The sequence below is a fragment of the Lithobates pipiens genome, unplaced genomic scaffold (genome assembly GCF_037356315.1).
Source record: "Lithobates pipiens isolate NorthernLeopardFrog02 unplaced genomic scaffold, aLitPip1_a1.2 Scaffold_28, whole genome shotgun sequence".
Lineage (NCBI taxonomy): Eukaryota > Metazoa > Chordata > Amphibia > Anura > Ranidae > Lithobates > Lithobates pipiens.
The window spans coordinates 213,521,928-213,538,373 of NW_027507789.1; the positions used below are offsets into that span (position 1 = coordinate 213,521,928).

Sequence of the window (16,446 nt, forward strand, 5' to 3'; positions counted from 1 at the left end):
GGACTCGGCCCTGGCCCCCCGGCGGTCGCGTCATTGGATTTGACTGACAGCAGCGGGAGCCAGTGGCTGCACTGCTATCAATCTATCCAATCAAGACCCGAGACACCGGGCAGAGAGGGCGTGGGAGCGAACGGCTCAGGTGAGTAAAACGGGGAGGGGGCTGGGGGACTGGTGCACTACAAGAGGTTTTTCACCTCAATGCATAAAATGCATTGAGGTGAAAAAGAGGCAGGGGACCTACAGGGCAAGGTGATGGTGTCTCTCTAAAGGGTATCCTCATCCCCCATGCCCCATCTACTCACCTTACCTGCACTCCTTGCTACTTGCTCTGTAACTGGTAAGCAGGAGCATGTGATCTTCTCATGCCTAGCAATTGGCTGCAAATGACTGGGAAGACACATCACCACTCCCTAGAGTTGCCGACACCCCCGAGCCAATGGCTGTGCCGCTATCAATCTCTTCCCCTATCGAACCCCCTAGCCGAGATGATGGCACATCCCCGTGGGACAAGTTTGGGGGAAGTAAAGCGGGGGGGGGGGGGGGGGGTTGGATACAGGGCCTGGGAGGCCGTTCACTGCCAAGTGTTTTTTCACCTTAATGCATAGGATAGGGGGCGTGTGCCGGAGTCCATGCGCATGGCTGGCAGCCGCAATGTCATACGGCCACCTGCGATTGCTCCATAGAGAGCCAGAATGAGGATTTGTGTATGTAAACAAACAGACCCCCGTTCTTACAGGGGAGTAGAGGGGAGTAGAGTGATAGTGATCAGGAACAGTGATCTCTCTCCTCCCCAAGTCAGTCCCCTCCCTTCACAGTTAGAAACACCGCCCTGAATGAATGAATTAATGAAATATTTGTATAGCGCACAACGCAAACTGAATCGCCTCAAGGAGCTGTGAAGAGCTTAGTTGTCATCAACTAGAAGAGGAAGGTCTCGAGTTTTTTCCTAAAGGCCTGGTGGTTTTCTTCCAGGCGGATGTTGGTTGGTAGAGCGTTCCATAGCCGAGGTCCTTGGACAGCGAATCTCCGATCCCCTTTCGATTTGTACCGTGCTTTGGGAATGAGGAGGAGGTTTTTGTTAGATGATCGAAGACAGCGGTTTGGTGTGTAATGATTTATTTTCTCAATTAGGTATTGTGGAGCGTCTTTATGCACGCATTTGTGGGTGAGGCAGAGGGTCTTGAATGTGATCCGATTCTTTGTGGTTAGCCAGTGTAGGTTCCTCAGGGAAGGGGAGATTGATTCCCAGGGTTTTTTTTCCTGTTATCAGCCTTGCCGCCGTGTTTTGGATAAGTTGTAATCGCGCAAGTTGATATTGGGGTAATCCTATATAAAGTGAGTTTGCGTAGTCCAGTCATGAATTAATGACTGTTCCAACTACCACTGCTTTGTCATTCTTTGGGCTAAAGGGGATGAGTCTACGTAACAGGCGTAGCAGATGGTGAGCACCACTGACTACTGCTCCTATTTGTGCATCCATTGACATTTGTGAGTCAAAAATAACCCCGAGACTCTTGGCCTTGGTCTTTGGGGAGATGGTTTGCCCAAAGATGGCGGGTGGTGTCCAGGAGGTCTTAGTTACGGAATTATGGTTTGAGTGTAGGATAAGAAGCTCTGTTTTTGATTAGTTGAGTTTGAGCGAGTTGGTGGTCATCCAGTCTTGGATGTTCTCCATGATCTTGGAGATGGTGTTGAGGCTTGTTATTGGCCTACGGTTGTTTGGGTCCTGAGGGTCGAGGTTAGGTTTCTTTAGCAGGGGTTTGATGATGCCTTGTTTGAGAGCGCCAGGGACGATCCCTTCTTGGAATGACCGGTTTATGAGGTGCATTATAGTGGGAACCACAATGTCGGAACATTCCTTTAGTAGTTTTGTGGGGATGATGTCAATTGGTGATGTACTGTCGCAGAGTTTATTGATGTTTTTAGTGGTGTCCGCGGTAATTGGGGTCAGCGAAAACTTTGGCGGTAGTGGAATGTTGGTGTAGATATTCTCCTTTTGCTTTTGATGCTGAGATTGGCTGTTTTCTTCTGATAAATAGTTTTCCTGATAGTTTCGATTTTGTCGATGAAAAAGTCAGACAGTTTGTTGCAGTAATCTTGGGTTTCGTTTGTTGGGGGCTTTAGGCATACACGGTTCAATGATTGAGTGACTATTTTAAAAAGTTCCCGAGGGTGGTTTAAGGCCGTTGAAATCATATATGAGAAATGATCCTTTTCCCTTGGGAACACTTAAACCCTTGATCACCCCCTAGTGTTAACTCCTTCCCTGCCACTGACATTTATACAGTAATCAGTGGCTATTTTTAGATCTGATCGCTGTATGTGTCAGTGTCAATAGTGTCTGATCTGTCCGCCGCAATGTCGCAGTCCCGCTAAAAATAATAAATGCCATAAATCTATCCCCTATTTTGTAGACGCTATAACTTTTGCGCTTTTTTTTTTTTTTACCAAAAATATGTCAAAGAATACATAGCCTAAACTAATGAAGAGATTTGTTTTGTTTTTTTTCCTTTTTTGGGGGGATATTTATTATAGCAAAAAGTAAAAAATATTGTTTTTTTTTTTCAAAACTGTTGATGTTTTTTGTTTATAGTGAAAAAAATTAAAACCGCAGAGATGATCAAATATTACCAAAAGAAAGCTCTATTTGTGCCGTCAATTTTGCTTGTGTACAACGTCGCACGACCACGCAATTCTCAGTTAAAGCGACACAGTGCAGTATCGCAAATAAATCCTTCCCGTCCGTGGCATCTGAAATTGGCAATGTGCGATTTGTCCTTTTAGCAGAGCATTTTTAAATCATAAGCAGAATCGTAGCAATTCTACCTGTGATTCAAAACGACCAGGTGTGAATGCAGCCTAATGAGACAGCCTAAGTTCAAAAAAAAGTTTTTTGTTTATTTTATTTTTTTGCAATCGTTTTTTTATTCAGCTGAACTTGACTAGAGCAAATTTTGCAAGTGTGTGTCAGAGCTCAAATAATGTCTTTGTTGCAAAAACAAAGTTACATTTTTCTTCTTTAACTTTTGAATTGTATCTAAAGCTAAGACTTTTTTTTTACAGTTTTGAATAGCCTTTCTAAAATTTCTTAACCCGGAGTAACCCTTTCAGGCCTCATGCACACTTGGCATAAACAACGCTGCTTATACAGGCGTTTGGTGTTTCTTCTTTCAGCTTGAAGAAGCAACTCTATGTTAACTGCTTGCCGACCAGCGCACGATGATGTACATTGGCACAATGGCACAGCTGTGCAAATGGGCATACTCGTGTGACCCCTTTAAGTGGGTGCATGCACTGCCACATGCTCCGTGAGCGTGCCCGCGGTTCCCGCGGACTCGATGTCTGCAGGGGGCTTGCGATCGTGACACAGAGCAGAAGAATGGGGAGATGTCTTTGTAAACAAGGCATTCCCTGTTCTGCCTAGCAACATGACAGGGATCTACTGCTGCCTGTCATCAGGAGCAGTGATCTTTGTCATGTTGTAGTGAGCCCCTCCCCCCACAGTTAGAATCATTCCCTAGGACACACTTAACCCCTTGATCGCCCCCTAGTGTTTAACCCCTTCCCTGCTAGTGTAATTTACCCAGTAATCAGTGCATTTGTATAGCACTAATCGCTGTATAAATGATAATGGTCCCAAAATAGTATCAAATGTGTCTGCCGCAATGTCGCAGTCAGGATATGAAATACAGATCGCCACCATTACTAATAAAAAAATAATAATAATTAAAATGCCATAAATCTTAACCCTATTTTGTAGATGCTATAACTTTTGCGCAAACAAATCAATATATACTTATTGTGATTTTTTTCCTGAAACATATGTAGAAGAATACTTATCATCCTAAACTGAGAAAGAAATTTTTTTATATATATTTTTTGGGGATATTTATCATAGGAAACAGTAAAAATACAGCTTTCTTTCAAAATTGTTGCTCTTTTTTTGTTTATAGCGCAAAAAATAAAAACCGCAGAGATGATCAAATACCACCAAAAGAAAGCTCTATTTGTGGAGAAAAAAAATATCAATTTTATTTGGGTGCAACGTCGCGCGACCGTGCAATGTCAGTTAAAGCGATGCCGTGCTATATCGCAAAACATGCTCTGGTCAGGAAGGGGGCAAATTCTTCTGGGGTTAATCTATGTGTCCATGTACATTTGGGCATTTATAGGCTGAAAAAAAACTCATCACAAGTGTGTTTTTGAGAGGAGCTTTTGGGCAGAAAAAAAACGCTTATACGCGGCGTTTAGAAGCTTCAAGTGTTTTTAACCACTTTCAGACCGGACCATTTTGCTGGTCAATGACCAGAGGTCTTTTTACAATTTGGCACTGCGCTGCTTTAACTGGTAATTGCGCGGTCATGCAATGTTGTACCCAAACAAAATTTGCGTCCTTTTCTTCCCACAAATAGAGCTTTCTTTTGATGGTATGTGATTGCCTCTGCGATTTTTTTTTTTGCGATATAAACGTAAAAAGACCGCAAATTTTGAAAAAAAATGATATTTTCTACTTTTTGTTATTAGAAAAATCCAATAAACTCAATTTTAGTCATACATTTAGGCCAAAATGTATTCAGCCACATGTCTTTGGTAAAAAAAAAGTCAATAATTGTATATTTATTGGTTTGCGCAAAAGTTGTCACATCTACAAACTAAGGTACGTTTTCTGGAATTTACGCAGCTTTTAGTTTACGACTGCCTATCTCATTTCTTGAGGTGCTAAAATGGCAGGGCAGTACAAAACCCCCCCAAATGACCCCATTTTGGAAAGTAGACCCCCTAAGGAAATTGATAAGTGGCATGTTGAGCCCATTGAATATTTTATTTTTTTGCCTCAAGCGATTGAATAATGACAAAAAAAAAATTTTTTTTTTTTTTTTACACAAAGTTGTCACTAAATGATATATTGCTCACACATGCTATGGGTATATGTGAAATGACACCCCAAAATAAATTCTGCTGCTTCTCCTGAGTACGGGGATACCACATATGTGGGACTTTTTGGGAGCCTAGCCACGTATGGGGCCCCGAAAACCAAGCACCGCCTTCAGGCTTTCTAAGGGCGTAAATTTTTGAGTTCACTTCTCACTACCTATTACAGTTTTGAAGGCCATAAAATGCCAAGATGGCACAAAACCCCCACAAATGACCCCATTTTAGAAAGTAGACACCCCAAGCTATTTGCTGAGAGGCATGTTGAGTTCATGGAATATTTTATACTTTGCCACAAGTTCCGGGAAAATTACAAACTTTTTTTTTTTTTCACAAAGTTGTCACTAAATGATATATTGCTCACGCATGCCATGGGCATATGTGAAATGACACCCCAAAATAAATTCTGCTGCTTCTCCTGAGTACGGGGATACCACATATGTGGGACTTTTTGGGAGCCTAGCCACGTACGGGGCCCCGAAAACCAAGCACCGCCTTCAGGCTTTCTAAGGGCGTTACAGTTTTGAAGGCCATAAAATGCCAAGATGGCACAAACCCCCCCCCCCCCAAATGACCCCATTTTGGAAAGTAGACACCCCTAAATTTAGGGGTACACTAGTGAGACTAGGTAATAAATGGCGGGTGCCCTGAAACTATAAAAAAATAACTAACCAACCAGCGTCACCTGTAACAGTTATATGGTGATCACTGGTGAAAGGGTTAACTAGGGGGCAATCAGGGGGCTTTATGCGGTAGTATATGGGGGTCCCTGGCGCTATAAAAAGCTGCGGCGAACCTAAATACCTACCTGCCTAACTAGCGTCACCTGTGACACTAATACAGCGATCAGAAAAACGATCGCTTATTAGGCTGGGTTCACACTGGAGCGATGCGGGAACGCCACGAATCCGTGGCGGGTTCCCGCATCGCATGCCTCCCGGCGGCAGTTCACACTGCCCTATGCGAACTGCTGGGAGTGTCAGTGAGATGTTAATGACACCCCCAGATCAGTTCGCATATCGCAGTGCGATCTGCAAACTTGGATCGCATGGTGTGAACACCCATGCGATCCGATTCTGCTGCGGGCCAAAAAAAGGGTCCCGTGCGAGTTTGCGGCGGGTGCGACGCGAATTCAGCCATACTATCTGTATGGCTGAACTCAAATCGCACAGAGATTGGATGTGATTTGCACTGCAGCATCCTTGCATCCTTCAATGGTCTTCTATGGGGTATGAGAAGAAGCTAATGTAATAATAATAATGTAGATCCTTTGTTGATCTTCTATGGTGTATGAGAAGAAGATGATGTATACTTTATTGGTCTTCTATGGGGTATGAGAAGAAGATGATGTAATAATAATAATTTAGAAGTTCTCCTGTAGACCCTTTATTGGTCTTCTATGGGGTATGATAAGAAGATGATGGAATAATAGTAATGTAGTAGATAGTCTGTAGATTATCTATTGGTCTTTTATGGGGTATGAGAAGAAGATGATGTAGTAATAATAATAATGTAGGAGATCTGTAGATTATTTATTGGTCTTCTATGGAATAGGAGAAGATGATGCAATAATAATAATGTAGGAGATCTCGTGTAGATTGTTTATTGATTTTCTATGGAGTATGAGAAGAAGATGATGCAATAATAATAATGTAGGAGATCTGTAGATCTTTTCTCTGTATCCTATTGGGTGTGAGAAGAAGATGAAATAATTATGATGTAGAAGATCTCCTGTAGATTATTTATTGGTCTTCTATGGGGTATGAGAAGAAGATGGTGTAATAATAATAATCCAGTTTCTGGTGGGAATTGTTTGTGTCATTGCAGGTTATACCTTTTGTTTCTTACTCTCAGTAACTTCTGTCCCAGAAGCGACGCAAATTCTCGGTGATCCTCCATCCTTCCAGCACCGCACCTCAGAAACCTGACAAACCCACTGTGAGCCTCGCAACTACAAACACATCACAACTTCATCTACGAGCAAGATACAACAACATCTAGTGGACGCTGGTCCCGACATCTCCCAACTTGGTGGAACGGGAGACGCTTTGAGAAGGGGGCATATGAGTTGGAGACACCAGCAGAGCCTATTAAAGGGACCAGGAGGGATTGTCCTATTTGCAAGCTCGTATGATCTCCTTAAAAAAGAGATCTTGGCAGCTGGTAAGGCAGCCTCACTGAATTTGGTGGTGGATAAACCTCTTTCCTCTGGGTGCACCTGCTACATGCTTGAAGGGTGTTTCTGAAGTCACTGAAATGGACTGAGATTTATCATCCTGTCTATCTTCCATCTTTCTTGGACTGTTTATACATTTTTTAAAAATCAATGTTTTATTGAATTTTTCTTTTGCACTATTTTGCAATTTTTGAGATTATTGCAAAAAATAGGATAAATTATGTAATATTATAATTTTGGTTTCTTATAAATTTTAGCGCAGCTTTTTCTTTAGGATTAGTAATAATAATAATAATGTAAGAGATCTCCGGTACATTATTTATTGGTCTTCTATGGGGTATGAGAAGAAGATGGTGTAATAATAATAATGTAGGATGTCTTCTGTAGACCCTTTATTGGTCTTCTATGCGGTATGAGAAGAAGTTGATGCAATAATAATAATAAAGTAGGAAATCTCCTTTAGATTCTTCATTGGTCATCTATGTGGTATAAGAAGTTGATGTACTAGGTCTAGGGAGAAGACAAGGCTACAAACGAAGAGCGGAGCCCTCTGGCTGACAGTTGAGGCAGTGCTGGTGTTCTGACGAGAAAGGTCTCCCATCGGATAGTGTCCACCCTATACTGCGCAGGCGCAGTATGGAGGACAAAGAAGACCCCGAAAGTCTCCGAAGATGAACAGCTGATTATCAGCTCTACACGGTGCCTGCACGCTTAAAGGGGTTGTAAAGGTAAATGTTTTCTCACCTTAATGCATTCTATACATTAAGGTGAAAAAACATCTGACAGTCCCGGCGCCCCCAGCCCCCCCCCCCGTTTTACTTACCTCACCCCTCGAAAGTCCTGCGCTCGTCCCCCGACGTCCTTTCCACCGTTCAGCCTGGCCGCTGATTGGCTGGAGTGGATGGATGGAAAGCAGCGCAGCCTTTGGCTCGCGCTGCTGTCAATCACATCCACTGACGCGGAGCGCCGGGGGGCGGGGCCGTGTGATACAGCGAGCGGCTATAGCCACCGGCTGTATCACGGGAGCGCGCCCGCAGATGCTTCTCACCATGCAAGGGAGCTCGCATGAACGTGAGAAGCATCTGTGGGAGGAAGCCGAGACAGCCGCCGAAGGGACCCCAGAAGAGCAGGTTTGGGGCCACTCTGTGCAAAACGAGCTGCACAGTGGATGTAAGTATAACATGTTTGTTATTTTAAATAAAATAAAAAAACCACACGTTCCTGATGTTGTAAGACGGCGCTTTATAAGAGGGCCCCCCGCGGGCTCGCTTCGCTCTGCATATTTATATTTTATCTTATTTATATTTTAATGTCCACTTCGATGGTGGGGCTTGAACCTGGACTCAAGACAAAATGTAGTATTAAGTGTACAGGTGCCGTGTAGTGCTGACGATCAGCTGTTCATCTTCGGAGACTTTCGGCGTCTCCTTTGTCCTCCTTACTGCGCAAGAGCGGTATAGAGCGCCACTATCCGACGGGGGACATTTCTCGACAGTACGCCTGGTGACGTCCGGTTTCCAAGGAGACGTTGAACACACAGTGACGTCACAGCGGGTATTTATACGTGTTCCCATGAGTGTTCCGGCAGATCGAGTTCAGCCTCTCCTCCTCCATGAATCGGTTGTTGACCTGGGAGCAGTCAGGATGTGCCTCTGCTAGGACCATGGAAGCCACTAACTTCTACTACGAGCCGCCGGGTGCCACCGAGTATCTGGGGGCCAAAGCTCAGCGCCGGGGGCCCCGGCCGGAGACGGGCAACATCGGCGAGCACGAGCGGGCCATCGACTTCAGCCCTTACCTGGAGCCCGAGTGCGGGGAGTTCCTGTGCGACCTGGGAGCCCCACACTACAAGCCGCCGACCCTGATCTACCACAAGATGGAGGAGTCCCCGGCAATCAGAAACTTCCTCCCCTTCCACGCCGTGCCGTCCGGCAGCAGCGGCAACCTGAGCAGCGCCTCTTCCTGCAGCCCCCCCGGCACCCCCAGCCCGGCGGCGCCCAAGTCGAGCGGCAACAGCGCCAAGCACAAGAAGACTATGGACAAACATAGCGATGAGTACAAGGTCCGCCGGGAGCGGAACAACATCGCAGTCCGCAAGAGCCGGGACAAAGCCAAGATCCGCAACATGGAGACCCAGCACAAGGTCCTGGAGCTCAGCGCGGAGAACGAGAGGCTCCAGAAGAGGGTGGAACAGCTGAGCCGGGAACTTACCACCCTCCGCAACCTCTTTAAACAGCTGCCCCCGGAGGCCACGGGGAGGTGCTAGGGGTCCCTGGAGGAGCGCAGCATGGCACCCCTGGGGTCACACAGACTGGCACCCCTGCTACAATGTCAACCCTTCCTAACTCAAGAGGGGAGCAACAGACTGGATTCCCCCTACCAATACCAGGGGGGCAACAGACTGGCATCCCCTTCCTAATAACAGGGGAGCAAGAGACTGGCATCACCCTCCTAATAACAGGGGGCAACAGACTGCCATCAGCCTCCTAATAACGGGGCAATAGACTGGATTCCCCCTCCTAGTATTTTAGGGTTAGGCAGACTGGCATCACCTTCCTAATACCTTGGGGGGGGGGGGGGAGCAAGAGACTGGCACCCTCCTCTAATGCCCATCCTTCTTACACCATAGACTGGCATCACCCTCCTAATACCAGGGAGTATGACTGGCATCACCCACCTAATAACATAAGGGGGGCAGACTGGCATCATCCTTCTTAAGGGGGGGGGGGGCAAAATCACTGGGGGCATATAAGAGACTGGTATAGCACAAACCCTCTAAGAGACTGGCATCCACCTACCATCAAAGAAGGTATAAAGAGGCTGGGATCTCTGGAGTTATGCCAACCTCCTTCCAGTACCAGAGGGGGTATAAAGAGACAGGCATCCTTGGTATAATGCTAACTGTTAAAAGAGATACTGGCTTCACACTTCAGTCACCAGAAGGGATATGAAGAGATCAGCACCCTGGAGTAATGGCAACCAATGCTAAGTACAAGGTGTCTCATATCAGAGCCCAGCAACCCATGCCTACCAATGCCACCTATGGAGCGTGAAACCTGCTTGGTGCTCCATCATGATATTACTATTAGGTCTAAGGGTGGTACCCAGGGGCTAGCCAGCATAGCTGGGATGGAGGGACTGGCAACTTGAAGGTTTATATGACTGGTTTCTATGCTTTGAAGAGACTGGCGCCTCTGTTTTCCTTGGCATTGAGTCCAGAGGAAGAGTCTGTGCTCACAACTACCTTGAGAACAAGCGAGTCTACAGCACCAGTGCTCCTTATCGCCCATCCAGAGGGGGTCATGTAATCCAAAGGAGGAGTGATTATTGCTCAGGAGACCTGAGAGGTGGGCACCTCACTGGCACCCCTGTTCCTGCACTGAGGGGTCTCAGCCCTCCTTACACCCTGTTATACAAGACTGAATAGATGGACATGTGTGATGCAGGAGATACTCAGCAGATGTGTAATGCTGCACATATGGACAGCGAGACCGCCGGTACTATAGCAATGCAGCCCAAAAATGTGGAATATTTTACTGTGTTTGAGCAGCTGGCTGCCCTCCATGTGGAGACGAACTAGAAGTCCCATTATGTCTTTTAGTTCTTTTCCACATGGAGAATGGCTTATCTCTAAATAAACAAGTCCATTAGGTGAAAGGGGGTGGGTGTGCAATGTGCTTCCTGCAGAACATCTGGGATTCAGCATCTTGCTTACTGTGTTTCCCCGAAAATAAGCCCTGTCTTATATTAATTTTGTCATTTTCGGGGTAGGTCTTACCATGTAATGTGTTGTCTTCTCTCTCCCTGCCTGACACGAATCCTCAGTGTGAACTGAGTTAAAATGCTTGTACAATCCTACACTCCACTTTATTACAGTAGTATGTAATGTATAATGTGTGCGTTTCTGTAATATAATTGTGCCAAATAGCTTCGCTCTAGCGCCGTTCTGCGCTTCTGTGACCCGGCAGAGCTCTCTTCCCTGCAATTATATTACAGAAAACACAAACATTGTACATTATATACTACTGTAATAGAGTGGATTATAGAATGTTAGAAACATTTTAAACTAAGGCTTATTTTCAGGGTAGGGCTTATAATGTAGCCCTCCTGGTAAATAACGCTAGGTCTTATTTTTGGGGTAGGTCTTATTTTCGGGGAACACGGTACATACAGGTATCACTGAGGTCAAGAGGTTCTGCAGCAGCCATTCACAGCAATACCTGCCTGTCTCCTGACACCTCTGGACCATACAGAGGAAAAAGTAGAGATACTACTAAAATGTTCTTGTTTTTGCTGTTTCAAGTTTTTTTTTTTTTTTTCCCTCAGCGAGGAGTCTTAAAGCATTTACCAAAAACTTGTTTAGTTGGCCTGTGGCCTTGCAAAGATTGCCTCGTCATTGTGAACGTTTGCCAAGTTAAATATGTGCAGATGATCTGAAGATGATCAGGTTTCCTGTTTGGGCAGAATGATGGAATCTTGTGTACTTGGCACTTTTGAATAAGGCGAAAATCCCATTTGTTTTTTTCTTTTTGTACAAAAATGATACATAAGAAGGAAAATAATTTCCTGCCTTCCAGCGAATACAGTATATGCAGCCCCTAAAAACGTATGCAGAGCTGCGCACAAACCTGTGCGTAAACCTCTACCAGCCAAAAGCAGCGGTTACCGCCGCCGTCCTCCTCTTAAACGAGCCTTAATATCTAGATTTTTTTTTTTTTTTTTTTTTTTTACTTCCTTGCACCTACCAGAGATTTCTATGAGATGACATTTTATTAATATATTTATAATTAAAGTATTTATAGCACTTGACCCCCAGATGTTTTGTCTATATAATGTAAACTGTTTACAGGTTGACTCAATCAAGCATTACCTATGCTTTCCTGGACTTTTCTAACAACTTGCACATTAATGACATAAGGTACGCACCGTATAATTGGCCCAAACCGATCCCGCCCTCTAACCGGCATTTATAGACTGCAAAATCCAGCTGATTAATTGCACAACTGTAATGAGCATTTAGGACGTAAGTGAGCACTTTTTTTTTTTCTTTGTTAAAAAAGGGACTGAAATTTCTGCTTTTTTTTTTATTATTTAATTTTTATATTGTGCATTTAAAAGGTTAGACTACTCAGAAGTGATATTTCAGTTCTAGGTAGATTTTCTTTGGTCATTGGCTTATTATAACTCTGGAGAGCTCCAGTGTTAGGATTTGTGTCCCCCACCTTTTTTGGGCATCCCCAGTCACTTTAGGGGGCTGGTTCAATTGCATTTTCTATAATATAAAATAAAGCCCTGCAGGAAAAGTGGGTGACCTTTTAATAATGGTTTTGGCACCATGTCTCCACACCGGAGAAATGATTAGGTACTTTAACTCTATCTACCAAAAGCTGAAATATTAATTTTAAGTGGACTGACCCTTTAAATGCATGACTGGAAGTTAGATAGATATATATGATATAATATATCTATTAGGGCCAATTGCCCCATGAGAGACAGTTGGTGGGAGAATGTGCTGTTGCTTTATTGATAGTGGGGGAAGTTGCGCAAGAATGACATCCCGTGGGTCCATATAGGTTGTACGACGGTGACATTGCACAAGCAACAAGCACATAGTTGCGACATTGCGGCTCTGGCTACAGAGCAAAGTGCAGTAACCTCTGCCGATCAGCGTCCAGCCCAACCAACAAAAAAAAAAAAGGTGACAGTTGGGTGGCCTTTGCTTTTTCACGCATCATCGCCGTTGCTCTTTTATCAGCTTTACTAAATCAGCCCAAAATAAAAAAAGATGGCACATATGATAACGTCTACCTCCCATCTGTGTTAAGGCTGCAGAAATCTCCGCCGCACGCCAGAAAGCCTTTTGACGCAAGCAAACCAAAAAGGAGACTTTGTAGTTGTAGTTCCCCAACAGCCAAAGGCTTTGTTGTGCACCAGAGATTTACACCCCACCGTCTCCTAGCAGTGTTTTAGAGCCAAGTTTTTTAGGACAATTTTTTTTTTAATTAATTCCAGACTTGCAGCTTTTTAATAGTGTTATTTAAAAAAAAAAAAAAAAAAGAAGAAAAAAAGGGGGACGAGTAATGATTTTTTTTTTTCTCCCCACAGTGATGCAATAGTTTAAAAGCATGGCCAATACAGATGTTGTTTTCCTTTTTAACACCTGATGCAATCTTCTGTAATTCGGCTGTGGACTGTGTAATCTGTTAAAGATATCAAATGTTTTTTCTATTCATAAGAGATTGTACAAGATGATCTATTTCCATATGAAACTTTATATTTTGGGATTTATATATTTGTCATGGAAGCACGAAAACAAAAAAGTTGTAATAAAAAAAAAATGTTTTCTTGATAAAACAAAAGCTTGGTGTTGAGTGTATTATTATTATTATTATTTTTCTGGATGTATTTAGTGCTTGCAAGTTTTTTAAGCCTTATGCACACTGGACGTCTTTACAGCTGCTGTTTTTGGCTTCAGACATTTTTTTTTTCTGCAGTCAGTAAACTCTCCAGCATGTTATCCTATGTGTCCATGCACACATAGGGGGTTATTTACTAAAGGAAAATCCACTTTGCACTGCGAGTGCACTTGAAAGTAAAGTCGCTGTAGATCAGAGGGGGACATGCGATGAAAAAAAACAAAAACCCAGCATTTTAGCTTGCACATGATTGGATGATAAAATCAGCAGAGCTTCCACTCATTTCAGATCTACCCCTTAGATTTAGAACGACTGCACTTCCAAGTGCACTTGCAGTGCAAAGTGGATTTGCCTTTCGTAAATAACCCCCATAGGCTGTTGTTAGCGTTTTTTGGCTGGGAAAAAAAAAATCCAGAACTGTGTTTTTTAGGAGGAGTTTTTCAGCTGTAAAAACACTCTAACCTGATAAAAGCTGCAAAACGCGGCTATTTGGAACTTATCAGCGTTTTTGAGCCATAAGCTTCTGTGGGAGTATATTTTGCTAAAAAAAAAAAAAAAAAGCTAAAAACTCTACAGCTAAAAATGCTGAAAAACGCTGCAAAACTCATTCTACAGTTAACTACTGGTGGTTTTTATAACGTCCAGTGTGCATGAGGCCTTACTCTCCAATATTACGTACGGAATAAAAGGTCACAATGTAACTGAAAGGAGGGCCCTGATCTGTACAGGATCAATTGTTGTACAAATAGGGAGAGTTACAATACCGGTATGTGTGCCAAGCAGGGGCGGCCTGTCCATTGCGGGCGCATGGGTGCTGCCCCCCCATCCATGCCCCGCCACCCTCCCTATTCACGCACCTGGCCTGTTTCCGGACAGGGCACATGAATTCCTATGGCGGGGGGTGTGTTTTTTGAAACACTGATTAGAGCCAGAGGCTCTAATAGGCTTCAAAATAGGATGGGCTCGGGGCGCAGAGTACTGCATCCGGAGCCCACCCAGGTGTGTTGCAACAGCGAATATTCACTGTTGCAACACTGATCCTCCTCCCAGGCCAATCGGGAAGCAGGTCTGATACCCATCACCCAATTGGCTGAAAGGACAGGCGATCCTTTTGGACGCTTGGAGAAGAAGGGAGGAGCCACACAGGAGCCTGCCAGGACTTGCTTGGGTAGGTGCGGGGGGCGGTGCTGGCTGAGATGCTATCGACCAACTGGAGGGGTTGTTTGCTACCCTCCCCCAAATAACACACTGGCCACCACTGGTCCCTAGTATGTAATATTGGATATAAAGGGGAATGTGCACTTGCTTGTATTAATGATAGGGGGGGGGGGGGGGGGTGTATGCATGAACTACATTCGGGGGAGATTTACTAAAACTGAAAGAGCTCAGAATCCAGTGCAGCTATGCATAGTAACCAATCAGCTTCTAGCTTTAGCTTGTTCAGTTAAGCGTATGACAACAAAACCAAGAAGCTGAATGATTACTGCACATCAGATTAGGTGTGCAGCCGTTTTAGTAAATCCCCCCCCCCCCCCCCCCCCTCCATTGTGGCATGCACACAACTGCCTAGGCCATCTCTATGTAGAGCAACAATTATTTTTTTCAGATTCTCAGAGAGTTTTTTGCCATGAGGTGCTATGTTGAACTTCCAGTGACCAGTATGAGAGAGTGAGAGCGATAACATCAAATTTAACACACCTGCTCCCCATTCACGCCTGAGACCTTGTAACACGTGACACATGACACCGGGAAGGGAAGATGGCTAATTGGTCCCAATTTGGGCATTTTCACATAGGGGTGTACTCACTTTTGTTGCCAGCGGTTTAGATATTAATGGCTGTGTGTTGAGTTATTTTGAGGGGACAGGAAATGTATACTGTTATACAAGCTGTGCACTCACTACAGTACTTTACATTGTAGCAAAGTGTTATTTCTTCAGTGTTGTCACATGAAAAGATAAAAAAAATATATAAAAATTTGAGGGGTGTACTCACTTTTGTTAGATACTGTAACTAATGGCAGTTGAGATGAGCTGTGTTGCCTAGCCATAGGTGCATTGGAGTGCATTAATCTCCGATAGGGGAGAGCGGCGCTCTGACAGGTCCGTCCCTGCACAGTGTGCAGAGACAGACCTGTCATCTTCCTGCTCAGCGGGGATCGACGGAGCGATCCCCCTGAGCAAGTGGATGTTCACGGGGCGGATCATCACGGATCCGTCCTGTGTGAAAGGACCCTAAGTATAAAGTCTGAGTATAAAGAGTTCTTTATTTTTATATTGCAAAAGAGTGCTGCGGGCTCTAAAGCCCTGGTTCACACCAGTGCAGCTTTCAAATCGCCCTTCTTCAGTGCAGTTTCAAAGCCGCAGGTCAGTGCAAATTTGGGTCTGCAGTTTCCAACTTCATTTAACAAGTCATTGCTAGTCACAATGAAATTTCAGAAAAGTAATCCAGGAAACTTTTTCAAAGTCGCTGCGACCAGAGAAAAAGGGAGCGGCAATGTCTTGCAATTTTGAACCGCATGACAAATTGCACTGGTGTGGCCGATGGCTAAAAAGTTTTTTTTGTCCCTTTGCATAAAGGGTTTCCCAGTTAGTCATTCTAGAATGATGGTGCCCCAATTCTCCTTTTTTCTGTTTGGTTATATTCACTAGAGGCACATGATTTACACATAAAGAGTTTGTTATTTTATAAATAACACTGCATTTATACTATGTATGCAGTTTGGACACCAAAGAGGTTTGTCACATGTGATTAAGAATGCTGGGTGTTGTAGTTCCCTGGGTTTTCCCTCCTTTACACCCAGTACCTTCCTAGCACATAAAATAAGTCTTATCAATATTTGATTTGAACTTGAGATACAACGTCTTGTTTGCTCAGCACTTTTATATATTCAAGCTGAAATTGGCCTGGATAAAAGTAAATA

At 44.1% G+C, this 16,446-nt stretch overlaps 1 protein-coding gene across 1 annotated transcript; it reads left to right on the forward strand.

The window, feature by feature from the left end:
* Positions 1–8,681: 8,681 nt before the first annotated feature.
* CEBPB (CCAAT enhancer binding protein beta) lies at positions 8,682–13,467 on the forward strand. The gene has a single exon (XM_077460521.1). It carries the CDS (start codon positions 8,721–8,723, stop codon positions 9,372–9,374), a length of 654 nt encoding a protein of 217 aa, XP_077316647.1. The 5' UTR covers positions 8,682–8,720; the 3' UTR covers positions 9,375–13,467.
* The last annotated feature ends 2,979 nt before the right edge of the window (positions 13,468–16,446 follow it).